The sequence below is a fragment of the Struthio camelus genome, chromosome 24 (assembly GCF_040807025.1).
Source record: "Struthio camelus isolate bStrCam1 chromosome 24, bStrCam1.hap1, whole genome shotgun sequence".
NCBI lineage: Eukaryota > Metazoa > Chordata > Aves > Struthioniformes > Struthionidae > Struthio > Struthio camelus.
The window spans coordinates 8,893,844-8,905,406 of NC_090965.1; the positions used below are offsets into that span (position 1 = coordinate 8,893,844).

An 11,563-nucleotide genomic window follows, 5' to 3' on the forward strand; every position below is an offset into this window, starting at 1 on the left:
CGAACACAGAGCTTCAAGAGAAGAGTTGTCGGGACATCTAGCGAGTGAGGTTTTACTAAATAAAGCTGCACTTGCTCCGTGCAAACTGCATTCGGAAGAGCAGACAGCCAGGCCTCAAATAATACGAGGAACTGGGAGCAGCGTCTCGTCTACGCAGGTTCAGAGGAAACCAGGCGCTCTCGTCTGTCCTGCCGCTCCTACAAAGAGCAGCACTAACAAAGCCCGAATAATGTTCCCTGCACTTGCATCGGAGAGCTAATCTGCCCTGCTGGAAAGAGGATGATTGACCGAAAAAGGAGAAAAAAGCACAACCTCACATAATCTTGTAAAACATCTTTTATTAGTTCGCTGTAAGACCAGAAGTACAAAAGCTGGCTGGGAAAATGCAGTCAAATGAAAAAGACGGGTGGGAAAAAAGCGACCAGACAGTCGCTCATCAATGGCTAGCACGCAGTGCTGAGCAGAAGTCCCCCAGCCCGGCCAGAAACGCTCCCTGGTGCCCTGCAGCGCCCGCCACGCTTGGAGCGTGCTCCGGGGGCTGGAGCCGCTCGGCCGCGGGAGCACACGCAGCGCAGCCCCGCGCGGCCCGGCCGGAGGCCGCGGGTGCCCGGGAGGGCAACTCGAACGAGTGTTTGAGAAATCTTTTGGGCAGATGATAAGACATGCAGGAATATTCCTGCAAGCGCATGCAAAACTGCTCCCTTTCAAGTCCCTGCCACTGCAGCCCTTTCCCGGAGAAACAGAGCGTTGAAGTTTTTGTTTGACTGGTTCAGACAGTGGTAAAAAAAGGCACCATTTTATGTTTCCAATGCTTTAAAAGAAAGTAAAGGAAAACCACGGCACTCACTACGCTTCCTGTTCTAGCTCACAGGTGTTTTTATCTATATCGTCATTAAAGACTGTTTATCTAATAACAATAAATCAAAGAACAAGTGACCAGAATTACTGATCTCGTTTGCTTATTTGGGAAAATATTGAGGATGCTCTGGGAATATGCACAGAAAGAGAAGGTTCAGCTCTGCTTTCTGGCTTTTGCACGTCTCCTTTTAGGACCTTCTCTCTCCAGGTGTCACCGGGGCCACCTCCACACTCTTGTCCTCAGCAGAGGTTGTGTCTTTTTGCAGCATCCCAGCACCAGCTCTGCCAAGGTTGTTTCCCTGGTTTGGGCGAGACCAGAGCTGGCACCGGTTGCTGTCCTCCCTCCACAGCTGGTGCAATGTGCTCTGATGCAGCTCTTAAAGCGATGGGCAGCAGCCCTTTCACTTCCCTGCCAGAAACAGACTACAGCTCGCTCCCGTGCCCCTAACTGCTCCTCTGGTTGCTGGTCACCTGCCTGCCCAGGGGACTTTTCTGGGTGTACACATGTTATTTTCTCTGAAGGAAGAGGTGTCACTAATAGCTGGAAAAACTTCCCGAAACATGACACTGTTTCCTTTCACCTTGTGCACCCACAGACTTGTTTGCAATGTGAGTGTCCTTCTGTTCGGGTAGGATGCAAATTGTCCCCGTGCGGAGGGCTCACAGTGTCTCATCCATCATTTCAACCGTATGTGGAGGATTTCGGTCCTGCCATTTTGTAGACACCCATGCAGAGCTAGATTTCACCATTATTGCTTATTTGCTCCAAACAGCCCTATCAAGCCTGGCCTCTATGCTGATATGACTAGCAGGAAAACCATGAATTTCAAGCAAATGCTGTGAAGACCCAGCCTTGATCATACACATTTACTATTGCTCTTACTTTCTTGTTTCTGTGCAGAGGGTCAATGCAGGTCTTTGCAGCCAGATTAACAGTTTGTTTTACTGATTTTACCAAGTCTGCACCCAACTTAGGTCTCCATGAAGGAGCAGAGGGTCTCCGGGCTGGTGAGGACTTGCACATCACGCAGCCTCCAGTGCTGACCACCAGCCCAGTGTGAATTTTTGCTGCTCTCCTAAATCCTCAGCTACCTGCAGTCTGGCTGTCTGGCCTCAGGGGTCTCCTCCTCACTATCCTCCCCACACAGCACCAATTTCCAGAGGCACCCGGAGAGCACAGGACCCTCGTGGAGCCATTGAGGTCCCCTGCGAGCCAGTCCTGGGGAGGCTGGAGCCTGGAGCCTGGAGCCACCGCGGCAGCTCCCTCTTCCTTGGGGAGTCTCTCATCACTCGTCTCTGCCCTCGTAGGTCCCGGACTGGGGGCCAGCGTGCATCGGGCTCATCCTGAGCTGCACCTGCCCCAGGAGCAACCCCTCTGGAGGGGATCATGATCCTGCGCTAGCGGGATGCTCTAATGCCTGATCACACTGGGGCTGGGGCAGCTCACCGGCTCCTGCGACCACAACCTGTTTCTTTTTAATAACATTAGGGGGAAAAAAGTGAAGTTGAAGCGCGCGTGTCCCGGGAGCCTACTGGGCAGCCTCCTCTGCCTCCTCCAGGCTCTGCGGGATCTTCCCGTCGTTCTGGATCAGCTGGACGATGTGCGTCAGGTCCAGGCTGCGGGTGAGGATGTCGAGCAGCACCTCGTCCTTCTGCACGCCCTCCATGAACTCCTCCAGCGAGAGCTCACCTGCGAGAAGGGGCACGGAAAGGGGCCTTGAGACGGGGAGGGGGGTTATGGACGAGGACTGTAACATGGGGCCCTGCTGTGGTTCTGGGTCGAGGAACCAAACCATCCCCAAGCCATTGCAGCCGAACTGCCCGCAAGGGCAAAAGGTAAAAGCAGCGTTTGGCATTGCATGAGAAAAGGTTCCTCACCATCTCCGTTGATATCAATTTTATCAAACACCATGTTGGTGAACTCCTCGGCTGTCATCGTCTCATTGCACTGGTTGATAGCGCGAATAGCCTGGAGGAAAAGGACATACAGAACAATCAATGAATATGGTATATACATTTATATATTTATCAGTATAAGCATCTAAGTGATATGACATCAGAGGCCAAGCTCTTTGCCAGCAGTTAGGTTCTGAAAGGAATAAAGAAGCTCATTTTAAAAACTGGAGATTAAAACCACTTAAAAATGCAATAAATGCATTAAAAGATTAAGTGGCCTATTTGGATAATTCAGGAGTCATCTAGCTCTGAAAATCCTTAGCTTAAATTCAAACGCTCAACTCAACTTGGATTTAGGAGGATGTAGTTAAACAACCTGCAACAGGAATAAAAGGGGTTGGTGCATGCCAGAGCAGGAAGGGCGAAGGCGTCCAGCCTGGTCTGAATATTCCTGTGACGACCTGAAAGCTGGGACCACTCACTTTGATGATATTGAGTAGTTCTCCCCTGTCGATGCAGCCGTTCCCATCCACGTCGTAGAGCTTGAAGTACCACCTCAGCTTCTGATCCACCTTCCCTTTCAGCACCAGGCTCAGAGCAGCCACGTACTCCATGAAATCGATGTAGCCGTCCTGAAAGCAGAAGGGTGGAAGCCAGATTAGATTAGAAGCAAAGAGTCAGACAGAAATGACCCCCCAGAAGGCTTTAACCCATGGAGGCATCGGGCGCGAGTCCTCTGGGGTGAATGAGACCGTGTTTTGTCACCGAACAAGCCCACTGCACTGCAGGCTCGATTACAGCAAAGATCATCTACTTTATCCCCAGATTAGGTATAAATGGCTGCTAAGCCCCACTTGCAGCCGGGATCTCCCGCGCACCCGGCCCTCTGCCAGGCGCACGTTCAGGCGCGGGGCAGCAAGCACAGGTAAAGCCCGAGGCACAGATAAAAGCACCTGACGGATTCAGGGCCTAAATTGTATTATTTTCAGTGGGAATTAAGCCCCTGGCTCATTCAGGCTTGTTTTGCAAAATTTACCCTTTACTGTTAACCTAGAAGGAGGCAGACGTTTGTTTAGTGAATTTTTCTCCCTGTGGCTTGGCACCTGCTTTCTGTGTATTTAGGCACAGGTACCAGTCGTTTTATCTCTTTTTAAACACCTCGCATACCCATTAAGCGGGACATTAAGCGAGCCCTGGCCCTTCGTGACCCCTGTCGCTTTGCACCAGCTCCGCTGGGAAAAGCGGCTGCCCCGGTCGGGTTCCCCGTGCAAGCAGCGCCGCGCGTTTGCACCGACCACCCCGAGAGCAAAGCCCCGCTGCTGAGCACATGCAAGAAAATCCATGAAACTATAATCCGTCTATAATTTAAAACAATAGAAAAACAAACTCCGTCTGTTTCCGGAGCCGTAGATCATGCCGCAGCGCACAGCCCGGGAGCCGGTGTCTCTGCGGGACCGCGGCACTTGTCCCTTCGTGCCGTGTGTTTGCTCGTTCTGTACTGTCACGGCACGAGGTATTTGGGGATTAAAGGATACTCTGTTTTAAAGGGATTATGGACTATCAGATAAAAACCTACAGTTTAATTTAAAGGGAAGTACTGAGAGAAGTCTATTTTCTTTTTCCTCCATTGCCATAGCTGGCTTTTTGTGTTCTGAACGCACACACACACACACACACTCACACATAAATGTCATGATGTTGACTCTCCATTATATTTAAAACTGTATAGCTGCTCTGTGTAAAAAGATAGAGGAAACACCAAATGTTGCTGAACAGTCAGCAAGGGAAGAATTTTTGTCGACTATTGTTTTATATCAATTTTTCACATCAAGTAACTAATTTTACAATATATGAGGCAATGGAGAATCAGGCCATATATATTTAGACACGTATTTGCACAGCCACACGTACCACCTGCAGTCACACACAGAGCAGAGCACATCCAGCCGATGTCCAGACTGAGGGGGAAGCACAGTATTTACCTTGTTGAAGTCAAACGTCTCAAACATTTGCTCAACGTATTTGTTCGCTGCTGGACTCAGGTTTTTCAAGCCAAAAAACTGCTTGAACTCGTAGAGGGTGAGCTGGCCAGAGGGACACTCCGTCATGAACTTCTTGTACCACTGGTGGCATTCGGTAGCGCTCAGCTCCTCCACCGCTTTCCCGTCCATGTTCCCCATTTCCACACAAAGCGCTGGTCACTTTTCGGCAAAACGGGAAATTCTGTGGATGTTTTCTGAAGTCTCGGGACTTTTTTTAATTCTACTTCTTGCCTTCAAAGTCCAAGTGTCCCCAAAACCAAACCCGCCTGTGCACGGGCTGTCCCAGGCCAGCGTCGGGGGCGACAGGCACAAAAGACGCTTGTCCCAAGGCAAATTTTAAAGCACAAACCCCTCTTCAGACGAAGCCCTGCCGCTTAAGTACCCGGCAAATCCTTCCTCCGCCAATGAGGGATGGGGCGGTGATGGCTCCTACCGAGGGCATCAAGAGTTCAGGGTTAAAATAGGGAAGGAGGTAAAATGGGAAAGCCTCGCAGATTACAGCCCCGGCCGGCGATTAGCAGGGTGGCTTTTCTCCATGACGCTGTAAGCTCCTAATCCACTTCATTTATGATTTTGTCTGCTGCCGCATGGGCAGGAACTTCGGCACTAAAATCAGACCAAGAAGAAAGAGAGTAAAACACTCGGAAGTCTCTGTCCTGTTGGTGTCTTTTTGGTCTTCTTCAGTCTTATTCTGGCTGAAATTCTCCATGTGGGTACGGATGAAAGCAGGGGTGTTTGTACAGAGAAGCAGAGCGTTCGGAGGAGGGCTGAGGGATAACAAAGCATATCCTAAGAAAGTAGCATGGGCCAGATCCCCCACCAGTGATGAAATCAGTGCGCTTACTGGATTTCTACCAGCAGGGAGTCTGTCCCACAGCACTCGTATTTTTATAGCGCACAACTTTAAGACAAGTAGCCCTACTTTTATGTGCTGCACAGCTTGTTATCGCTTCCGCACTGAAGCAAGTTAGGCATAACTCTGCTAAAATAGGTGGCATTACACAAGTGTAACATAGTCATGAACATGGGATTAGCTGCAGGAGCATGGGTGTACTGAGGCTGCGTTTGCCAGCGCATAAACTCCCTGCTGCTTGCTGCACTTCTGAGCACGGTGCACTCAGTTTTGACCTACCCAGCCAAAGTGGGATATTTCGGGGATATTTCGTACTAAAGTACAGACAAGGTTTGTAATATATATAGGCGTGCATTAACAGAGGAGAGGTTGCTTACTAAAGGTGGACACAAGCTCACCAAGAGCTGCAGATAGCAGCACATTGGGTTCTCCAGAGCAGGCAACACAACAGGCGAATTTCAGCTGCAATTACTAACTCCGTTTTCTAGTACCACAAGTGAAATGTGCTTTTTCATTCCCTAAGAAAGTTTTTCCAGTGTCTGGAAGAGCCTCGTGAAAGAAGGCGTTATTTGGTTTCTTTCGGCCGAATTTAGGCTCAGCCAAAGGAGCCTAAAATCCCCCAGGTCTGACTTGGCGAGCTAAGGCCACGCTTCTGAGTGGCTTTTTACAACAAAAATCAACATAGCACGTTTCTCTGGTGGAGCGAGTGACGTGACCGAACCACCCACTCCTCGATTCACTCATTGCTGGCCACAAGCCAGGCATGGGGACGAGAAGCCCAAGTCACACCACTTGCCGGTCTCATTGCTTTGGGTTTATTGTCACCAACGGCGGTTTCGTCCCTGGGATGGGTCTCCATTTCACCAGGTTGGCGCTCGGCACATCCATCACCTTCCTAGTGTGGTCGGTGTCGCGGCGGTAGAGGTAGCCGCAGGTGGGCTTCTGGGCAGTGTAGAAGGGGCAGTACGAGTTGGGGCAGTTCGGCTGGTAGAAGAGGAACTGGAGCGAGGCCGGCGTGCAGCCCCCAGGGTGGGCGACCACGGGCACCAGGAGCGAGGCTAAAGGCTGGCCCTTGCAGAGACCCACCGGGGGCAGCGGGCTCTGTGGGGTGCTGGAGTCCTCCTGCAAAGCTTGGGCTCTTCCCTTCCCCTGGGATCTCTCGTGGTCTTTGCCAGGAGCCTCCGACGCTGCAGGTCCAATCACCTGCAAAGCAAAAAAGTCAGCCAAATACAGTGCAATTTCCCCCAGACTTCATCCCCTCCTTCACCGTTGAGAGCCTGGCACAGAGCCATGTACTGGGGCATAGAAAGCAGCGAGATGAACAAGCCAGAAGTGCGTATGGGGTGGCCAGGCTGCTTCGCCCACTCGCCCAGGTGGTCAATACGCAGTGGAAGTGCTGAAAAGTTGGATACATACCTTTCTTAGCTAAAAACCTAAGATGGTGCTACTTAGAGAGAAAGTTTTAAGTCAAACGACCTCCTTGAAATATGGAAGTGTCTCCTGGGTGGTAATGAAAATGAAGAAAGCAAAATACACTAAGGGAATGCACACTCTGGACTTGAAGAACTTGATTCTCGCTTGACCTGCATTTTATGTGGTTGTTTATAACAGCGCAAAGTGAATATAAAGGGCTACCAAATTTCTGACGTTCCCCTCCCTCTGTATGACCTCTCCTAGGCTCACCCTTTAATCACGCTTTGTTCTGTGTTTGGCACATGGGTCCTGGCCCCACATCAGCGTCTCAAATATAACACAAATAATAATAGCTAGAAATAATAATAATACATGCTCCTTCCAAACCTACGTGAAGTCTTCACCAAAAACAGCCATGGCAAGTCAGCCATGAAAATGGTTTAAGCTGCTCTGACCCACAAGACGCAATGGAAAATATCAGCAACGGCAGAAACGTAACACCATCCTTTGCAAAATCATCTTGATGTATCAGCTCAGCAGCTTTTCAGCCGTTCTGCAGCTCCTTAACGCCACCCTGTGCCGCCCATTTCTGCACTAATTGCTCTTGACCTTGACGTGGCTCTGAGTGGCTTCCCCGCAGCCCGGAAAGGGGATGGGAAACGCAGACTGGTTGAGCCCTGGGGGACAAGCTCTTCCTTATAACCACACACCAAGTGCCACAGATACCGTTCATTTTGCCCGAGCATTTGCATTAACCTTTTGCAAGAGGACATAGTGCCCGTGTTCGTTCCCTTTGGGCCATCGCCGGCATCCTCCTGCGTGGCAGGACCGCAGCGGGGCGCAGGGCTCCGGCGTTACTGGGACGGAGTGACTCACCGTCGGTTCCTCTGCGGTAGCCACCGCAACACGCGCACTGGTCTGACATTGTCATTGATGCCTGTTCAGAGGCTACGCTTGACTGAAAAAGCATTTTTCCGTTGTTATCTAACCATGACTCAGTCATCTTGTTTTCACTGATGATGATACCTCGGTGCCTTAGGATTGTCAATGGAAACTGGCACTTCCCCAGCCATGAGCCGATTTACTCTTAGGTGTCCTAAATAAACTCTCTGCTGCCTCGCTTTATTTTTAACCATGTAAAGAGGTTTCCCGGTTTCCGTGACGCTCTGGCTTATTTGTCACCCTATTTCTGTTCTCTCTATCTGGTTCTGAACGCTGGCTCCTAAACCTATTACGAGGGGGACACCTGCAAATTGTTTAGGGAAATCTCCCTAAAGTCTTGGAGGGAAATGACCAGAACGCCCCAATTTACCTCGTCTCTTTGTCACTCGTTTCTCAAACACACTCAGTGCCAGGTGCTTGCAAGGCCCCATTGCGGGAGCTTTTTGTTCCATCTGAAACCAAGTGGGCTCACACCGTTGGGGAGCAGAGCATTTATCTAAGCATAGTCTTCATGTCTGGGGGAGTTTGCAGCAGGCAGGCTGGATCTCTTGGCCTGCCAGGAGCACGGGGGACAGAAGGAGGTCCCTGAGCTTGGGAGAAGTATCTCTGCGTCAGCTGGGCTCCACACAGACGCGCAATGCTGATCACACCGACACTGATGGTCACCCATCTGCTGCTCTTCTTCCTGCTGCAGTACAAGGTCTTCTTCCAGGCAGGAGCACCCAGACATTACAGAAATGACTTCTGCTCTCCAGTTTTGGTATTCATACATATGGCCACTGCTAGTTATGAAACTGCTTAAAAAAACTGCACCACATCCTTGCCTCCCTCCAAGCATATCCTTCCTCCGTCTCTCGTCCTCTAGCGCCTGGTTTTTACGTTGAGATAATTTGGGGGCCTCTGAGATGGGTTTTTCAAAATTGGCTAGCACTAGAGGCTAAAATTAAAACAGGAGAGCATTTCTTATCACCTTCTGTAGCGAGGCCATTTCAGCAGTCACTGCCTCAAGGACGCTTCAAGCGCCCCAGCAAACATCAGTCCGGCTTCTCCACCGGGGATAAGCAGTGGGATTTTGACTACTGCACACCCGAGAGCAGGTTTTGCACCAGAACAGCCGTTTCGGGAGGGTTGTGGATCCCTGCTGCGGACACAGATTTGCTCAGCAGTGGTTATATCCGCATCCATGCCCCACGATAGCTCATTGCCTTTCTCGCTTTGGAAGACACGAGGCAAGTACACGCACGCTGGCAGCGCCGCACCGTGCCGCAGCCGCCCGCCCGGGTGCGTGGGTGCGGCCGCAGCCCCTCCGCGAACCGAACTGCTAAGTCATGGAGATGCTTTCGAGATGTGCAAGCCTTGCTCGGGCTCTGCCGCACCGAGCCGCCGATGGTTGCCAGCGCCGGGTGGCGTGCCGCGCTGCAAGCCGAGCAGAGCCGCCCTTCGTGCCTGCCTACGTGACCGTCGCCTCGGCGGGGAAGCACCGGCTCAAAATCCGCAGCGCTGTTCGTGGCCCTGCTGCAGCTCTTAGCTGCAAGTAGGAGCCCCGCTTAATCCTGTTGCATTTAGAGCTTGCCAATCCCTCCCGACCCGTCACTTGTCTTCCAGGGAAAATCCCCCGCCGGTGGGTCACAGGGCTTGACCTCATGGCTCAGGAAAGCCTGAAGGGTTCAGACGTCCCCGCCTAGATTAAATGTTCCTCGCAGCTGCTTCCAGAGGCCCGGCTGAAAGCGGTGCGTCCCCGTCCCGCGCCACCCCCGACCGCCCTGCTGCCCGCGGCCGGGAGTCCCGGCTCCCGTGACGCCTCGCTGCCGACCCCCCGGAGCGATCCCGGGACGGCCATGTCCCAGCTGCCAGCATCTCCCGCTGCGCAGAGGGGCACCGAGGAGGAATGGTGCAGCCGGCTGGCACCACCACACGGTGCAAAACATTCACTGTCTCCCTAAAACACGCTCGTGATGACCTGTGCTCCTGGGGACGCCGCTCGCCCCCCGGCCAGCCCCGGGGAAGGACCTCCCGGCTGGCCCGGTGGCAGGGGGACGCCGAGGGCGAGCAGGGGCCCCCAGCCCGCGTGGCCGGGCTCCCACCTGCGAGGGCATCCTTCCGGCCGCGGCGTGCCGGGGCCGGCGGGCAGGAGGCTGGGGGGCAGCGCGGTGCGGGGCCGCGGGCCGGGCGCCCTTTGTGACACCGCGGTATCACCGGGGTGGCAGCTCACGGGTGACCCTTGGCCCCAGCAGGGTCCCGCACTGGGGAAAACAGGCTGACCGGCAGTGCCTGTCTCTGGCTTTTTTTGTTTTCCTCATTCCACATGATTTATTGGTTTATCTTCTTAGAATAGCTCCTCTTCTCCTTCCCTGTTTCTTTTACTTTCTCTCTTATATATCCTGCTCAACTGGTTTGATCAAAGACTGTGCATATCACCTAGCGCGTGTGCCTTGCGCGTCTTGCAAAGATATTGCGCCCTTTTGCTCATAACATACATGCCTTTTATTTTCCCGGTCCACAGGTGGAATTAAACTGGTCCTTCTGGCAGTGAACGGCTCCTGCGTTTCATCTGGTTTCTACATTTGGGAGGCGCCAACGAATTTTCTTTAACTGCCGGGGCTGGCTGCACGGGTGCTGCTGCGGAGCTGGCGCTGCGCTTTCCCGCGCTGGTCTCTCACAAGGAGCACTGCTCTTTCTTCCTTCTTTCCTTCCTTCCTATCCATCCATCCATCCATCCATCCATGCGATCACCTCGTACCTGCAGGCAGGACTATCCCTTTTACCGTGATCCTGGCTAAAATGAGTGCCCTGATTCACTTTATGTAACTGATGTCCAACCATTTACAAGATAATTAGATTTCCACTTTGGACTATTACAAGAGGACTCATTTTTCATTGTTTGCCAGGTGATTTAATGTGTTTCTCTAATTTGTACTTTGTGGCAAGAAAAGGTTGTGAAGAGCAGGATTTCAAAGTGGCTGAATTGGCCAGATTTATCACTGAAAAAGCAAGCTATGTGAATTTGACTCTCAAAATGTGGTGGAAATACAAATAGATATAACATCGCATGACCTTACCCCGAAGCCGTGTTTCAGAGTTAACGTTCCAATGCCTGTTTGGGGTTTAAAGTTTCCTGTGAATCCCAGCATTTATTAATACCCAGGGTTACCCATTAACTCTCAGTTTTGTGTGACATAGAAGATTGTTGGCAACGCTAGACACTTGCTTTTGCACTTGAAATGAAAAATGATTCAGAGCCGAGTCCTGCAGTCCTTAATCTCTTGTACCAGCCCCTCCCAAACGCCAATAGTGTGCAGCTCGTATTGGAAAGGGAGGTTTTGCCGGCAGCACCTGATCCCACCGGAGTCGGCGGGAATCTGCACGTGGGCTCACGTGCACGCGGGACCGGGACTTCGGCGCCCAGTGAGACCCCTCCAGAAGAGCCAGCGCTGCGGAAGGGCCGCCCGGCGAGCTGCCCCGGCTCCGCGGTGCCTCGGTGGATGCCGGCGGCGGTGGCTTCGGGCCCGCCACGCCGGGCGCAGGCGGCACAGCCCGGCCGGGGCCGGCGGGGGGCTTG

General features: G+C 52.3%; 1 protein-coding gene across 1 annotated transcript; it reads right to left on the bottom strand.

The window, feature by feature from the left end:
- Positions 1-2,387: 2,387 nt before the first annotated feature.
- GUCA1A (guanylate cyclase activator 1A) lies at positions 2,388-4,934 on the bottom strand. Its single transcript, XM_009672170.2, has 4 exons — positions 4,737-4,934; positions 3,237-3,386; positions 2,737-2,827; positions 2,388-2,548 (listed from the first exon to the last, which is right to left on the bottom strand). Exons 1-4 carry the CDS (start codon positions 4,932-4,934, stop codon positions 2,388-2,390), a joined length of 600 nt encoding a protein of 199 aa, XP_009670465.1.
- Between the last annotated feature and the right edge of the window lie 6,629 nt (positions 4,935-11,563).

Bases quoted from the DNA above. Each gene is read 5' to 3' on its own strand.
- GUCA1A (XM_009672170.2), bottom strand. From the start codon at position 4,934: ATGGGGAACATGGACGGGAAAGCGGTGGAGGAGCTGAGCGCTACCGAA. The intron at 3,387-4,736 runs GTAAATACTGTG...TTCTGCTTTCAG, and splicing joins AGACGTTTGACTTCAACAAG to GACGGCTACATCGATTTCAT. The intron at 2,549-2,736 runs GTGAGGAACCTT...CCCTTCTCGCAG, and splicing joins AATTGATATCAACGGAGATG to GTGAGCTCTCGCTGGAGGAG.